Source organism: Salvelinus namaycush, chromosome 2 (genome assembly GCF_016432855.1).
Source record: "Salvelinus namaycush isolate Seneca chromosome 2, SaNama_1.0, whole genome shotgun sequence".
Lineage (NCBI taxonomy): Eukaryota > Metazoa > Chordata > Actinopteri > Salmoniformes > Salmonidae > Salvelinus > Salvelinus namaycush.
The window spans coordinates 42,259,216-42,275,270 of NC_052308.1; the positions used below are offsets into that span (position 1 = coordinate 42,259,216).

General features: G+C 45.0%; 1 protein-coding gene across 1 annotated transcript in view; it reads right to left on the reverse strand.

Moving 5' to 3' along the window:
* Positions 1-1,425: 1,425 nt before the first annotated feature.
* Positions 1,426-16,055, reverse strand: part of LOC120021753 (dihydropyridine-sensitive L-type skeletal muscle calcium channel subunit alpha-1-like) — a 37,434-nt gene continuing 22,804 nt past the window's right edge. The window contains exons 10-42 of the mRNA XM_038965602.1: positions 15,826-15,986; positions 15,431-15,656; positions 14,923-15,130; positions 14,579-14,699; positions 14,152-14,366; positions 12,320-12,389; positions 12,064-12,196; positions 11,632-11,761; positions 11,285-11,344; positions 10,863-10,969; positions 10,614-10,701; positions 10,283-10,390; positions 8,618-8,670; positions 8,235-8,381; positions 7,765-7,966; positions 7,507-7,665; positions 7,087-7,197; positions 6,685-6,768; positions 5,486-5,533; positions 5,051-5,203; positions 4,856-4,921; positions 4,606-4,697; positions 4,115-4,274; positions 3,806-3,933; positions 3,562-3,658; positions 3,348-3,450; positions 3,142-3,243; positions 2,907-3,037; positions 2,627-2,752; positions 2,418-2,495; positions 2,103-2,248; positions 1,787-1,979; positions 1,426-1,629 (exon numbers count right to left, since the gene is read on the reverse strand). Coding sequence (XP_038821530.1) covers positions 1,426-1,629; positions 1,787-1,979; positions 2,103-2,248; positions 2,418-2,495; positions 2,627-2,752; positions 2,907-3,037; positions 3,142-3,243; positions 3,348-3,450; positions 3,562-3,658; positions 3,806-3,933; positions 4,115-4,274; positions 4,606-4,697; positions 4,856-4,921; positions 5,051-5,203; positions 5,486-5,533; positions 6,685-6,768; positions 7,087-7,197; positions 7,507-7,665; positions 7,765-7,966; positions 8,235-8,381; positions 8,618-8,670; positions 10,283-10,390; positions 10,614-10,701; positions 10,863-10,969; positions 11,285-11,344; positions 11,632-11,761; positions 12,064-12,196; positions 12,320-12,389; positions 14,152-14,366; positions 14,579-14,699; positions 14,923-15,130; positions 15,431-15,656; positions 15,826-15,986 — 4,210 coding nt within the window. The remainder of the gene's footprint in view (positions 1,630-1,786; positions 1,980-2,102; positions 2,249-2,417; positions 2,496-2,626; positions 2,753-2,906; positions 3,038-3,141; positions 3,244-3,347; positions 3,451-3,561; positions 3,659-3,805; positions 3,934-4,114; positions 4,275-4,605; positions 4,698-4,855; positions 4,922-5,050; positions 5,204-5,485; positions 5,534-6,684; positions 6,769-7,086; positions 7,198-7,506; positions 7,666-7,764; positions 7,967-8,234; positions 8,382-8,617; positions 8,671-10,282; positions 10,391-10,613; positions 10,702-10,862; positions 10,970-11,284; positions 11,345-11,631; positions 11,762-12,063; positions 12,197-12,319; positions 12,390-14,151; positions 14,367-14,578; positions 14,700-14,922; positions 15,131-15,430; positions 15,657-15,825; positions 15,987-16,055) is intronic.

The window sequence follows — 16,055 nt, forward strand, 5'->3', positions numbered from 1 at the left end:
ATATCTCATACACACTGCTCGCTAACCACAAATACAATCCCAACCATTGACTCTAACCTTACTCTTCATCCTAACCTCATCTTTAACCACATCCTCTTATCTGCACTTTAGTCCATTCTACAGTAGCATGGCCAGCTAGTGACTACCCTACACCACAAGGCTTTTCTCCCATGTTACACTACATGGTCATCCTCTCCGTGCTGGAGATGATGTACATGTTTGAGATATAGGATTTACAGTTTAAAAAAAAGTCCAGGCATTGTGAATACATGTTGATATGTGGAGATCTGTACAGAATGTGTGTGTATCTTGAACATGCACGTTAGCTTTGTCAATACAGCTTACATCCTGAGATGGTCCTAATATGGACACCGTATACATGATCCAGCCCAGAGACATCCTGCCCCAGCTATGTCTTGCCTTGTCATCATGACAGAATTCAAAGAATGCCCCCTGAAAAGTAACGTCCTGACCCTGCAAGAATACTTAGAAAACACAACCTTCCCTTCCTCTTTGAGCTAATCACTGACACAACCATATTCAGTACCTACCCAACTACAGGTGCATTAGTGATTACTTCAAGGATGGAGGGAAAGACGCTATTTTTCCAAACAGGGCCGACATTTTATACAAGCAAAACTTCCTTAAATTGAGACTCAAGAACATGTTTAATCGGGACAACGGGATGTTCACCTGAACTCAACGTAAGTCCGAACAGTAGTCTGTTCTGTGAACATAACATGGTAAAGATATGTTCACATATCGTAAGTCTGCTCTCTCCCGGGGAAAGTCTTTATATCAACCAAGAGAGAAATCATCCAAAGTCAGAATATCACCACAACAGTGGATTCATAAAGCCTGCTTAACCAATCAGATGATATCACTTGCTATGAAGGCACCCAATAAGGCAGCTTGATTCGGCCTCATGACGATTTTTTCTTGAGTGATGGTCGGGGGGACGGAACATAATTACAAATCATTTGTAGACTGCAATTTGACTGCAAGAAGCCCAAACAGATATCATATTTGACTAAAGCATAATCATTTCAAACCTTGCTTACATTTGAATACGATCACGTGTCTCTCTATTATGCGTGAGAATACTTGCGAACAGATTTCCAAAATTAAAATCACATGGAGCTGATTTCCTAGTATTTTTACAAACTTTTATATCCAACAATGGACATTCAAAAATATCCTATATACTGTATATATATTTTTTGGCAAAAACAACTTGGGGGGTCAAATAAAACCACCTATGGGCCAAATTCGTCCCACGGGCCACCAGTTGGGAAACCCTGCAGTAAGGACTGTCCTATTTGTAGAATCTGGCATTTATGACTCAGCACGTGATGTCACTCGATGACATACTGCGGCGCTACGCCAGACAGGCCTATTGGCCTACACAACATCCCTGGGTGTTGTTCATTGGTTGGCCTTTCTCTGTGATCTGCGAGGGGGCCTGATTGGAGGTGTGGCAACGCTCCCTCTGCGACCATTCATAAGCTCAGTGGCGGAACTTTCCATGTCCACAGGGTCAAAGTTCAACGCTTCAGCCATTTCCCGTTTCGTCACCGACACAAAACGAGGGTCCCTGGCCAAGCTCTCCAACCCCCCGTTTATCAAGACCTAACAGAGGTGAAAGACATGAGGAGAGAGGAGAGCGAGAGAGAATAACTATAAGTGTCTGATTCAAAATTAGTTTTGACGAGTGTTCCATGTCAATGTCATTAATACAATATGAATTCAGTATGTACGAAATGCAGTGCCTGGTCTCTCCACTCACCTCCTGTATAAGTGTATCGAAGGCGCTGTCTGGGCCCTGGGCCTGGGCCTGCTGGGGGCTGAGGGGCTCTCTGTGGGTCTCAGCGTCCTGCCTGGGTCCAGCTACTGTCTGCAGCTGCCAGTCTCTGTCTGGGGAACTTCTGCTGGTTGAGATGGTATAGACCTGAACCCGGTCATATGTCCCATAAGAAAAGCTACAGAAGGACAAAGAATCAGCTTTTTATCCACCTGCTTTATTACTGTGTAGTGTGACCTCTCAGCTAAAGAAAACAAACACACAAAACACACAAAAAATGACCACTCACACACACACTCACCTTTCCCCGGCATTGTTGTTGACATTGTTGTTGTTGGTTTTGTTAGGCGTTGAGGGGAAGAAGTCCTCGTTTGCATGGTAGGCAGGTGAACAGGTAGCCTCCCCGTCGTCTGATCTGCTCATCTGCAGGGGCCGCTGGCTGGTCACCTGCATGGAGACACAGACAGGTGAGTTACCTCCATCGGGCCAGGAGTTTTTCCTGTCGACATGATCTGGAAAAACTCAGGGTCCATACCATGTAAAGCACTTTGAGTCCGAAGAAGGTTACATACTGTAAGTGTTAATACTGAAATGGTTGAAATGATGAAATGATGACCTGTGTAGCGTTAGGGTTACGGGTTCCTTCCTCCATGGTGAAGGAATCAACGTGGTTCCCAAACAGACCGCCCGGCCGCTGGGAGGAAGAAAGAAACAACATTTCACAATAAAGGGGAGTTTTATTCTCTTTCTTTTCACCCTCAACTTGTCCTCCCTCCTCTCTTTCCCCCCCACTCCCTCTCCCTCCCACTCCCTCTCTCCTCTTACCCTGAAGATACCCTCCTCTGCTGCGTCCTCCATGGCTCTGTCCATCTCCTCCTCGTTCATCAGGTCTCCGGAGATGGCTCTCTGCAGCTCTGGAGCCGCCTCCTCCTCAATGCTCCTCAGACCTGCCTGGAAGAGAGGGATAGAGAGAGAGAGATATGGTGAGGGGATACCAATTAAGACTAGATCATTCATAAAAAGTCTAGATGACATTTATATTACACGTCATTAAGACAACTAGAAGGTATGCAATTATCAAATTCTGACGTGGCTAAGGTCTCACCTGTATCTCGTTCTTGGCGTTCTTCTTGGTGGGTCGGAAGCCATAGTACTCCTCCTGTCTCTTCTTCAACTTCCTGAAGTAGTCCTGGATCAGGAAGGTTGCGTAGAACTTCCCCACGGTCACCTCATCATCTGACACACACACACACACCCATAAAAACATGGCAGCAAATTAGAATGAACGACTTGTTGTTGGACTATAAAGTTGAGGATTACGATAGGATGTTTGAACTCACCTCCGATTGGTGGGATGACCTGGTCCAGCAGCTTCATACTGGTGCGTTTCCAGATCTTCTTGATGATGGCCCTCAGCTCCTCATTGGCCTTCTCAAAGTTGCCTGACCAATGAGATAGCAACAGTGAGGCGGGGATATTAATACAACACTTTCAATTGGACCAGTCACTGACTACAGTACTCTGTAATTGACTGAAACACACACACCTTCAGTCTTGATCTTCAGCCCGGTCCTGACCAGTGCGAACAGCGTAGCGTTAAAGGTGACCGTTCCGTCACTGTTGAGTGGCATGTTCATGGACACCAGTCTCTGCAGGCAGAATCAATAAAGATATCATTAAAAAAAGGTGTCTGCTGCATAAATAGATATGTTAAATTAACACATACAATAAATGAACAGATTCCCTCCTGTATCTCTCACCTTGCAGGCTACTCTATGGGGGCAGAACTTTCCAAAACCCAGAGGAGGCTGGATCCTACGCAGCAGAGTCACCACGTCCAGGTGCTTAATACGCCCCCTGCAGGACAGGTGGGGAAACAACAGCTACTGTAAATAATCTAACTGCAGTACACTGATAATAGGATAAAAAGACGCATCATAAGATAAACCTGTAAGCCCCATTTTTACAGTCCATATATAGTAAACTAAGGGGCAACAAACTTACGTGGCCTCTGGGTCGTACTCTGCCCAGATCTTCCTGAACTCGTCCAGGTGATGAGGACCCAGGATGGACCAATCACGTGTAAGGTAGTCAAAGTTGTCCATGATGACCGCCACAAACAGGTTGATGATCTGTGGAGGACAACAGCATCATATGTGTGTGTGTGTGTGTGTGTGTGTGTGTGTGTGTGTGTGTGTGTGTGTGTGTGTGTGTGTGTGTGTGTGTGTGTGTGTGTGTGTGTGTGTGTGTGTGTGTGTGCATGCAAATGTGTGTGTGAGTGTATGCATGTGTGTGTGTGTGTGTGTCATTCACCAGAAAGGCACAGAGCATGTAGAAGCTGATGAAGTAGATGATGGCGAAGCTGGCTCCACAGGTCATCTCCTCCCCAGGCAGGTAGTCTGACTTAGGGTCACACCTCTTCCCATACAGACACGCCAACATTACTTCCTGCCATGCCTCACCTGTCGCACACCTGGAGGGAGAGAGAGAGAGGGGGGCGGGGGTAGAAAGAGAGAGAGATAGAGAGAGGGAGGAGAGGGGGGGATAGAAAGAGAGATAGAGAGAGGGAGGAGAGGGGGAGGGAGGAGGGGGGGAGAGAGAGAGAGTAGGAGTGGGAGAGAGAGAGGTATGAAGAGGGAGAGGGGTAGGGGATAGAGAGAGAGCACAACTTGTTTTCAGCCCTTGTGTTGTAATCATTGAGTGTAAGGTACTCTTGCTATACCAGTCTGCTGTGTAAAGTGTCTGCAAAGGCAATGGAAGAAAATGGAAACAGAGTTAGTGGACTGATGGATCAGATCACCCACCTGAAGAGCAGCAGCACAGCATGGGGGAATGTCTGGAAGTTGTTGTTCCTGTTGATGTACGTCCCGTCTATTAGCGCTATCTTACCAAATATCTGCAGGAGACACACACACACAGCTCATTAGAGAGTGCTGTACGTGTGTGTGTGTGTGTGTGTGTGTGTGTGTGTGTGTGTGTGTGTGTGTGTGTGTGTGTGTGTGTGTGTGTGTGTGTGTGTGTGTGTGTGTGTGTGTGTGTGAGTGTGTCCAATACCTGCATCCCAACCACAGCATAGATGAAGAACAGCATGAGGATGAGCAGGGCGACGTAGGGCAGGGCCTGCAGCACAACAACCAATTACATAGTCAGACTGGTGCACACTGTCCAATCAAATCCTGAGACTTGTGAAAGGCAACATTTTCATGAATCTTACAGAATGAAAGGCAAAGAAACGGAGTGAACTCTGACCTGTAAGGACTTGATGAAGGTCCACAGAAGGTTCCGGATCCCTTCAGAACGGTTCAGCAGTTTCACCAGACGCATCACACGGAACAGTCGGAAGAAGGTGATTGACACACGGGCATTTTCAGAATCTGCTATCGCTTGCATTGGGTTCACCTCCTGAAGGCACCAAAGGAATAAACAGTTGCTGAAAATGCTTCTTGTCCTGGCTTTTACTGAGACTGAAGATCAAATCAAATCCAATTGTATTGGTCACATGCACACATTTAGCCGATGTTATTTGCGGGTGTAGCGAAATGCTTGTGTTCCTAGCTCCAACAGTTTAGGAGTATCTAACAATTTGCAATGCAATGTTTTGTACAATGAATAAACAATGCTAACGCGGAGTTTCATGCAATGTTTCATGCGATGCTCTTGCAGTGTCTACGGGCGAATAATTACAGCGCAGCCGTGGAGACAGTATAGTCCTCCAGAGGAGGCCAGGGCTGCCTGTGAGGGGGAGAGACGGGAGACACAGGAAGTGAAGTCAGACATGAAGTGACATCAGACACAGGTGGTGGAACAGGAAGTGGCGAAGGGGGACAGGGCCAGCTTTGGAGGTATGCGTGGAGCAAAGGTGGAGGAGAAAATGGAGGACGAAAGACTGCAGTAAGTGGGGAGAGAGAGGGAGAGAATACATTTGAGCACAAAAAAGGACAACGTTGTAATATACGACTGGATGACGGCTGAGGGGTGAAGATGTGAAAATGGTTGATGGGGTCTTCTGAAGGTTTACTGTAATGGCAACTTGAGTTAACATTATGTTGTCTAAAATTACATTTACTTTTCCGAAGCGAAACATGTCAAATGCTGCTTTACATCTAGAGCCTGACGCCAAACCTGTTGACTCAGTCCCTTGTACAGGAATCACAGTAAAAACCACAGAAGGATGTCAATCTCTTACTTACAAGTAGGAATGATTGACAGTTCGCTGGACACACGGTGGTGGGAGGTGAAACAAGGTGACAGTGGTTGTTTTCTGCCCTTAACAACTGATCTGGAATCAGCCCTCTCAGTCTCAAACAGTAAAAGCAATGAGGGAAATGACCAAACGGTTATTATGTTAGGGGCATAAAGTAACCAAGCAGACAGGGTGTGGTGTGGTGTTCAAGGCGTGGCAGGTGGGTGAGGCAAGCTCCAGCCAGGTGCTGCAGGGCTTCAGGAGGACGGTGTGTTCGGGGGGTTGAGGGTGCAGCCGGGGCAGAGGTGGGTGGTAGTGCGAGGGTTACCCCTTGGCGAATACTGACCGCATCCTCAGTGCTATTATTGGGGCCGAGTTCTGACAGGGGAGCCTGGCCTGAGTTTCTCTAAGTGGGTGGGGTGTCAGACAGGGGTGTAAACACAGTCCAGAAAGTCAGATGACAGGACAGAGCTTTTATTGTGAAATATCTGTAGATTTTCCTCAGCCTTCTTATAAATAATCATCCGAAAACATTCAAAATGTGAAGACAAAAATGCACAGTGGGTCCACCTGAACTGTTTAGTAAAACCTAAACCTTTTAGGAACAGTGGGGATTGTGAGTACTGCAGTACATAACATATTACAGTACATAACAATACTTACATATTTCAGATTAACATTACGCAATGGCAATACTCACATCGACTTCACTCAGGATGACGTCAACAACGCTGCCGATGACGATGACAAAGTCAAAGACGTTCCATGGGTCTCCAAAGTAACCCTAGGGGCAAGGAAAGACATTAATCACAAGTGTGTGTGTGTGTGTGTGTGTGTGTGTGTGTGTGTGTGTGTGTGTGTGTGTGTGTGTGTGTGTGTGTGTGTGTGCGTGTGTGTGTATAAAAGGTATCTTAATCTACAGACACTCCAGCTCTGAACTTTGATGGCCATGAGTTTGAGAAGAGGGTAGCACACAATGAAGAAGTACGAAGTAGCTACATAACCACTGTGCTATTATTCTGGAATCATTGTGATCCCACATTGATTTGCAAGGCATCTTGGGAAGTGTAGTGCATTCAGGACATCGCTATGGACCACTGACCTTAGCTTTGAAGGCCATGAGTTTGAGGATCATCTCCACAGTGAAGAGCACAGTGAAGATCACGTTCAGCATGTCTGACAGGTCGGTCACATGGGTTGACTGGTTACAGTGCTGTGGGAGAAGAGAGGGGGAGAGAAGAAGGAAATGAAAAAGGGAAGATATTTATTCATTAATATTATTTGACTTGTCATTTTCCAGGATGAAATCTCTTGAGATGCCCATCTTGTTTTCAAGAGTGTCCAAAAAAAAAAAAAAAAAAAAAAAACAGACCTCCTAGATATGGAGAAGGGATGGACACATCTAGTAGGAACATCTTGCAGGGGCATCGTATTGATGTGACGCAGGAGAAGTCCTTTCAAAGTTTCCCGTTTTTAGTATTTGAAATGAAAAGGTTCCCTGAGCCACCCCCGATAGCGTTACCTGCATCCCCAGACACATGGTGTTCAGCATGATGAGCAGAAACATCAGGTACTCAAAGTAGCAGGAGGTGACGATGTACCACACGTTGTACTGATACTGGTTCTTCGGAATGTAGCAGCGCAGCGGCCGGGCTTTCAGGGCGTACTCGACACACGCACGCTGTCAGAGGGAAGACCAGGACACAGAGGGGTTACACACTGCTGTGTGTTGGAACAACCAACAAAACAGAGAGACACACACACACCCAGAGACACACACCTGGTTCTTATCCAGCTCGCAGTTCTTGTACTCCTGCTCTCCCTGCTCCTGAAATGTAACGATGACGAAACCCACGAAGATGTTCATCATGAAGAAAGCGATGAGGATGAGGTAGACAATGAAGAAGATGGAGATGGCGATGCGGTTGTTGTAGATGGGACCCACATCCTCCATGTTAGAGTCTATGGCCTTGTAGAGCAACCTGTGCGCGCGCACACACACACACACACACACACACACACACACACACACACACACACACACACACACACACACACACACACACACACACACACACACACACACACACACACACACACACACACACACACACACACACACACACACACACACACACACAGAGGCATTTGAGCAAGCATGACATACATACATTTTTATGTGTTCCATAGTACTTTATTGGGCATGCCATGTGATAAATACAAAATCCCAAGCTTCTATGTATGTCTCACTTTGGCCAGCCCTCGAAGGTGGAGACAGTGAAGAGAGCCAGCATGCCTTCAAGGATGTTGTCAAAGTTGAGCTCTGCGTTGATCCATTCTCTCTTATGGATGGTCATCGGATGGATAGCACCTTCCTGGTACCTAATGTAGTTGCCCCTGAGAAGGAGAGAGTGAGAGCGAGAAAGAGAAAGAGATAAAGAAAGAAAGAAAGAAATTAAGAAAATTTTAAATTAAAAAATGAAAGAAATAAAGAGATAAATGAGTGAAAGAGAGTACATGGGAGAGGAGAGTGTGGCAGAGAAACAGAAAGCAGGACTAATGTAATGCTCCATTCTGTACTTTCATGTAATGTTGTGTGCGAGGGACTAAACAATATCACTGCACTCTCTTACTTGCACTCCTCCTCTGTCATTTTGTCAGGATCTGTGCAGGCATAGAATTTGCCCTGCAGGGATGAACATGAACACATACATACAGAACATGAGCGAGAATATTAGATATATAAATTACATTCCTATAAATGACCATACATCCCTAAAAATGACCATACATCCTTATAAATTACATGCCTATAAATGACCATACATCCCTATAAATGACCATACATCCCTATAAATTACCATACATCCCTATAAATGACCGTACATCCTTATAAATTACATACCTATAAATGACCATACATCCCTATAAATGACCATACATCCCTATAAATTACCATACATCCTTATACATTACATGCCTATAAATGACCATACATCCCTATAAATGACCATACATCCCTATAAATGACCATACATCCCTATAAATGACCATACATCCTTATAAATTACATGCCTATAAATGACCATACATCCCTATAAATGACCATACATCCCTATAAATTACCATACATCCTTATACATTACCATAAAAATTACCATACATCCCTATAAACTACCATACATCGCTATAAACTATCATACATCCCTATAAACTACCATACATCCCTATAAATTATCATACATCCTTGTACATTACCATACAAATGACCAAAAATCCCTATAAACAACCATACATCCCTATAAACTCCCATACATCCCTATAAATTACCACACATTCGTATAAACTACTATACATCCCTATAAACTACCATACATTCCTATAAATTGCCATACATCCATATAAATTACATCCCTATAAATTAGCACACATCCATATAAACTACCATACTTCCCTATAAATTACCACACATTCGTATAAACTACTATAAATCCCTATAAACTACCATACTTCCCTATAAATTACCATACATCCCTATAAACTACCATGCATCCATCTAAATTACCATGCATCCATATAAATTACCATACACCCATATAAATTACCATACATCCTTATAAACTACCATACATCCTTATAAATTACCATACACCCATATAAATTACCATACATCCTTATAAACTACCATACATCCTTATAAATTACCATGCATCCATCTAAATTACCATGCATCCATATAAATTACCATACACCCATATAAATTACCATACATCCTTATAAACTACCATGCATCCTTATAAATTACCATGCATCCATATAAATTACCATACATCCATATAAATGACCATCCATCCCTATAATTTACCAATAATCCCTATAAATGACCATACCTCCTTATAAATTACATCCCTATAAATTACCATACAGCCCTATAAATTGCTATACATCCTTATAAATGACCATACAAATTACCATACATCGCTATAAACTACCATAAATTCCTATAAACTACCATACATCCCTATAAACTACCATACATCCCTATAAACTACCATACATCCCTATAAACTACCGTACATCCCTATAAACTACCATGCATCCATATATATTACCATACATCCCTATAAATTACCATACATCGCTATAAACTACCATGCATTCATATAAATTACCATACATCCATATAAATTACCGTACATCCCTATAAACTACCATGCATCCAGATATATATTACCATACATCCCTATAAATTACCATAAATCGCTATAAACTACCATAAATCCCTATCTAGAGCTCACCTTGAAGAGCTGGACTCCAATGCAGGCGAACATGAAGTCTAGCAGCAGGGTGACCAGCACGATGTTGCCAATGGTTTTGATGGCCACAAAAACACACTGGACCACATGCTAGACCACAAGAGACAGCAGAAACCAGCATATCAGATGGGTACTTCAGGACCAGAACTAGAAAAACATGTGGCTGCTGGGTTGGTCAAAGTATTGCATTTGGTGCGTTAGGTAATGGGAACATGTAAAAAAACAATGAGAATGTGAATATAGTGTCAGAGGAGCAGGTAAGGAGTACAGGTGATGGATAGAAGTGAGGGGTAGAGAGCACAGGTAAGCTCACCTTCAGGCCTTTGGCCCTGTTGATGGCCCTTAGGGGCCTCAGCACCCTCAACACCCTGAGGATCTTCACCACAGAGATAGCACTGGACCTAGATAGGGAAGGCACCACATCTCACACTTGACTTGTCTATAGTCTGTATTTCTAGAGAGAGACACACACTCATAACTGAAGCTACATCAAGCATTATGGAATAGATTCAGTTGTGCCACAGCATTTAAATGACATGATACATTCCCAGGCACTACTTACTCCATGAGCATGGAGAGGAGGGATACGCTGACCACAATCAGATCCAGGATATTAAAGGAGTTCCGGCAGAAGGAGCCGGGGTGCATGATGGCACCGTATACGGTCATCTGGAGTAGAGGCGGAAGGATACTGAAGATGACGAGACTGGTTGAGACATAAACCCTCTCAAACCAACAAACCATTAACCCACATGAACTCATGGCTACTCATGTGAAAACATATAGAGTTGAATATGGCTGCGGTGCAGGTTAAAGTGGATGTAACATAATGTCGGGAGAGCTTGTCACATTACCGATGTACCGTTGCTGCAGAAAAGGTGCATGTACTCGGTAATGTAAACATGTAAGACACGATCCCATTTAGAAAAGTGCCTTTCTAATCCAGTACAGCTACTAGTAGTGGAGCCGACAATGCCTGGTTACCTTGAGGACAACTTCCACAGTGAACACTGAGGTGAAGACCACATCAGCGGAGGCCAGCACCTACACAGGGGAAACAGGGCAACATGACAACGTGGGCGGATTCATTTCAGCCTAGTAGCGCGCCAGAGCTCTTTAGCAGAATCTCTAATGTGGTACTCCGTACAGTCTTGCATTCATGCTGCATAGGTTAAAGACAGTGATGCCATGAAGCAGAGAAAACCCCTTTGTGTCAGTTATTTTGGTCAAAATTCCTTCCCTTTCGGCTTTCTTTACTGAAACAAATGCTTTTCCATCTGAGATAAGGAGGTGACTGATACAGCAGGCAGAGCAGGCATGTCTGTGGGCACCTGGTTCCTGAAGGACATGGGGTCGATGGGGTCCTCGGCAGCCAGTGAGATGCTGCTGAGGAGGATGAAGAGGAGGATGATATTGGTGAAGGCGGTGGCGTTGATGATGCGGTGGCACAGCTTACGGATCCTGGAGGGGGACACCATTTACGTCACAGGAATTTAACAGCAGACACTGTTATGCAGAGTGACTGACAGCCAAGTAAGGAGGCTAAAACAACCACATAATGCCAACATCATAATGCATTCATTGTAATCCATTCATCATCACCACCATCATCAGTACATTTTTCATTTTGGTCATTTAGCAGATACTCTTATCCAGAGTGACTTACAGTTAGTGCATTCAACTATAGGCAGATAAACAACAACATATCCCAGTCTTAGCAAGTACATCATCATCCCCATAATCATCACCATAATCATCATTACTTGTTATCAGAGCTAAAGATATAGAAGGAGCTGGCCTCTGGAATAGGCACCACCTCCTCCTTCAGCTGCAGGTCTGCCATTGGCCGTGGCCTCGGGGTGTCAGGGATATCAGGCTCCTCCTCCTCATCATCACCTGGACGAAAGAAAGAACAGGAAACGTGACATGTTCTAAAAATTCTAAGATCTCAGAGTTCTCTAAGATCCAGATTCGATTGACATGAATGTGCCCAGAGGTGTGTGAGCGAACGGGGTTTACCAGGGAAGTCAGCAGGGGGGAAGGGGTCCTTGATCTCATTCACGTTGGACTCAAACTCGTCCACTCTCAGCTGTGACATAAACAAGCATTTTGATTAGAGTGGGGCCTGGGTTCAAATCCCACCGGTTAAACTGACGCAAAACGTGGGGCGGGTTTCTCCGTGAAATATACAGTGGCGTGTAATCATGGATGCCAAGGGAAGCCAGGCTTCCCCAAGTATTTGACCAACAAAAATACAAATTATAAAATAATTTATATTTTGTATCTCTCTGTGTTTTCATAATTTTAGGTCAATATGCAAGTGGCTGAATCTCATGTAGAAATCATCTGAGTGAGGGAAACAGCACCCCTCTGTCTCAACATGTGTAGCTGATGCTGTCTGGACCAAAAGCGTAAACAATGTTGGGCCGTAGCATTTGATTGATTGATGCCAGCAAGCATTTGGCCTCCCTTGATACAATTTTTATAAGATAATTAGCCAATCAGAGCTGAGCTGGGCTCAACTGTGGGTTGTCCTGGTGCAGCAAAACACCCCCCAAGGGGAAGCTTGGTTTGGATTTGGTTTCACACCAATCAAAACACTTCCAAAGCAAAATGTCATTTTCAGAAAAACGTGTCTGTTTCTGCTCTGCTTGTGTTGATGTCCTGCGGTAGCTAGCTTGCTAAATCGTCCCTTTCCTAAGCCATAGATGGAGATGGGGATTTTGACTTTTTTTTACTTAATTCTCTGTACAGGCCAATGATTATAATGGCAATATGTTGTGCCACTGGCCTGAGCCATTGAAGTTCAATATGTAGCCTAGTAGGCTCACGTCAACTAGCTAGCTAACTTAGCTGGTTCATTGTTGCCCATGCAAGGAAGTTAGGCTAGCAATCATTTTAGCTAGGTAGCTTATGACAACAAAAATGAAAAGTGTACCGTATGAAAGAGACCATAGTCCGTTTTGCCAACATGAAAGAGGAGGATGGCATTGGGGTTCAACTAGTCTACAAGTAGTGTGAGTAAACAAGTTTCATTTTACTTGCTTGCACACACACACACACACACACACACTCGCGCGCGTGCACACACGCACGCACGCACGCACGCACGCACGCACGCACACACACAAACACACACACACACACACATATAGACAGACAGAAATCCGTACAATTGGACAGCCACATGATATTTAGCAACATTGATTGGACTAAATGATTTTTGGTATCTTTAAGTTTGTTTTCAGTGTATTAAACTAAGCAGATATTTTTTTATTTAACCTTTTTTTAACTAGGCAAGTCAGTTAAGAACAAATTCTTATTTACAATGACGGCCTACACCAGCCAAACCCGGACGATACTGGGCCACCCTATGAGACTCCCAATCACGGCCGGTTGTGATACAGCCTGGATATAGCCTTGTTGATTTGATGATGTTTGAATGTTAAAGTGTAAATGGTGCTGGAATAGCAGAGGCAGTGCTCCTGTTGTCTTTGTGCTGATTTGCTGTAACTCCGTGGGTCTAAATCAGTCGTTGTTTAGTAAACTGTCGAAAACACTATCTTGCTTGACCATGCTGCAGGTGATATAGCTGTTTGTTACATGCAATATTTGCTTTGTGGACTTCACTGGACAGATGTTGCTCTCCAGTTTTGTGATGAAACAAACGTATGTGTAGTTGAATTTATTCCGCTACTGTGTGACTGTTGTCTTTTTGTTGTCATGGCCTTATTGTATACCACGGTGGCGTATGAACCAATGGGTTATAGAGCAAACAACGCAATTATCACAATATGGCTCTTGGCTTCTTCTGTGATTTTACCCCCGCACCGCTACTGGAAATATCTGACCTTGGCTGTGGTAGGGATGCCCTCTATTTTGGCTCTCTCCGCTGCAAGCTTCTTGGCCAGGAGGGCTTTCTCCTCTGTGGCCTTGTCAGGCATGTTAGCCCTGAGCAGCTTCTTGCGTTTCTTCTCCTCAGACTTCTCCTTCTGAGCCATGGTCAGACTCTCAGCCTCCGCCAGGTTGTCCACAGCGATGGCCAGGAACACATTCAGCAGGATGTCTAAGTGCTAGGGGTCAAAGTTCATTACGGTAGGAAATGGAAGAGAGACACTAATGTACCCAAGGACAGAATTTACAGTCTGATTTCTGTCTGAGAGAGGTGTTGGACAGCACACACACACACACACACACACACACACACACACACACACACACACACACACACACACACACACACACACACACACACACACACACACACACAGAGGATACAGTTTCCGCAGACGAAGAGGATGATGAAGTAGATGCTGACGAGGATCCCGGGCATGGTGGGACCGCCATGTGCCATGATGCCATCATACATCACAGAGTTCCAGTCCTCCCCCGTCAGGATCTTACAGAGAGAGAGAGGCAGGGAAGGAACACAGTCAGGCTCCCACTGACAAATGATCGTCCTGCTTTTCCACAGCGAATGAAACAAAAAGCAAGCGCTGATGTCCAACATTTTCCTATCATACGTGTACATATGCTCCTTCAGATGTCCATATCGTCCTTCATCTTGTTAGTGTGATAAATCTGTTAAAAATTTAAAATAAAAACTGTATTTCCTTGCCCACCTGGAAGACACTGATGAGAGCTTGGGGGAAGCTGTCGAAGGTGCTGCGGGGTTTGGGCGCATTGGGGAAGTTGAACTTCCCCCCGAACACCTGCATGCCCAGCAGAGAGAAGATGACGATGAAGAGGAAGAGGAGGAGGAGCAGGCAGGCGATGGAGGGGGTTGAGTTCAGCAGGGACACCACCAGATTACTGAGAGACGTCCAGTACCTGAAGCACACACACACACACACACACACACACACACACACACACACACACACACACACACACACACACACACACACACACACACACACACACACACACACACACACACACACACAGAGAGTAAGCACTTCCTGTGAAGCTACAAGGGGTTGGGGATGTAAGATACAATCAATTAATCAATAAACCCATCAATTAATTGGACCAATCCTGGACCCGGAGAGCCGTGGTGTGTGCAGGCTTTTAATGGAGTCCACCACTAACACACCTGAAAGCCTAATGCAGCCTAATGTGAAGTCTTACTTGGTTACTTTGAGCAGCCTAAGTAGTCGAATGCAACGCAGCACAGAGATCCCCATGACAGTCATGACGTCCATGCGGACCAGGACGAGTTCCAGAATGCCGGTGGAGACCACGAAGCAGTCGAAGCGGTTGAACAGAGACATGAAGTATTGCTGGAGACCCAGGGCGTACATCTTCATAAACATCTCAATGGCGAACAGAGACAGCAGCACCTTGTTGGCAGTGTCTGTGAGGGGGAAGGGAGAAGCGGGGGGGGGGGGGGGGGGGGGGGGGAGACATGGGGTAGAGAGAGAGAGGTCTGCATGTGTTAGCCATGGCGTAGACAAGAGCCTTGTTAGATGCTGGGATTGTGTGTATATGAGTTGAAGCTGTAGACATGATATGTAGACCCTGACCTTGCCACTCGGTGAGTTGCTGGGACTGCTGGTGGTGTTCAGTAGCGATGGCCAGCGTGTTCAGAAACACCAGAAGGATCACCCACCAGTAGAACATACGGGACTTCACATACACAAGACACTTACGCCGGAAGAAAACGTTCCATTTACGAGCCAGCTTGCTGAACAGAGCAAGTGAGAGATGAGGGAGAGGAGGAGGAAGATATGGGATGTTAGGAGGAAGTCTGTCA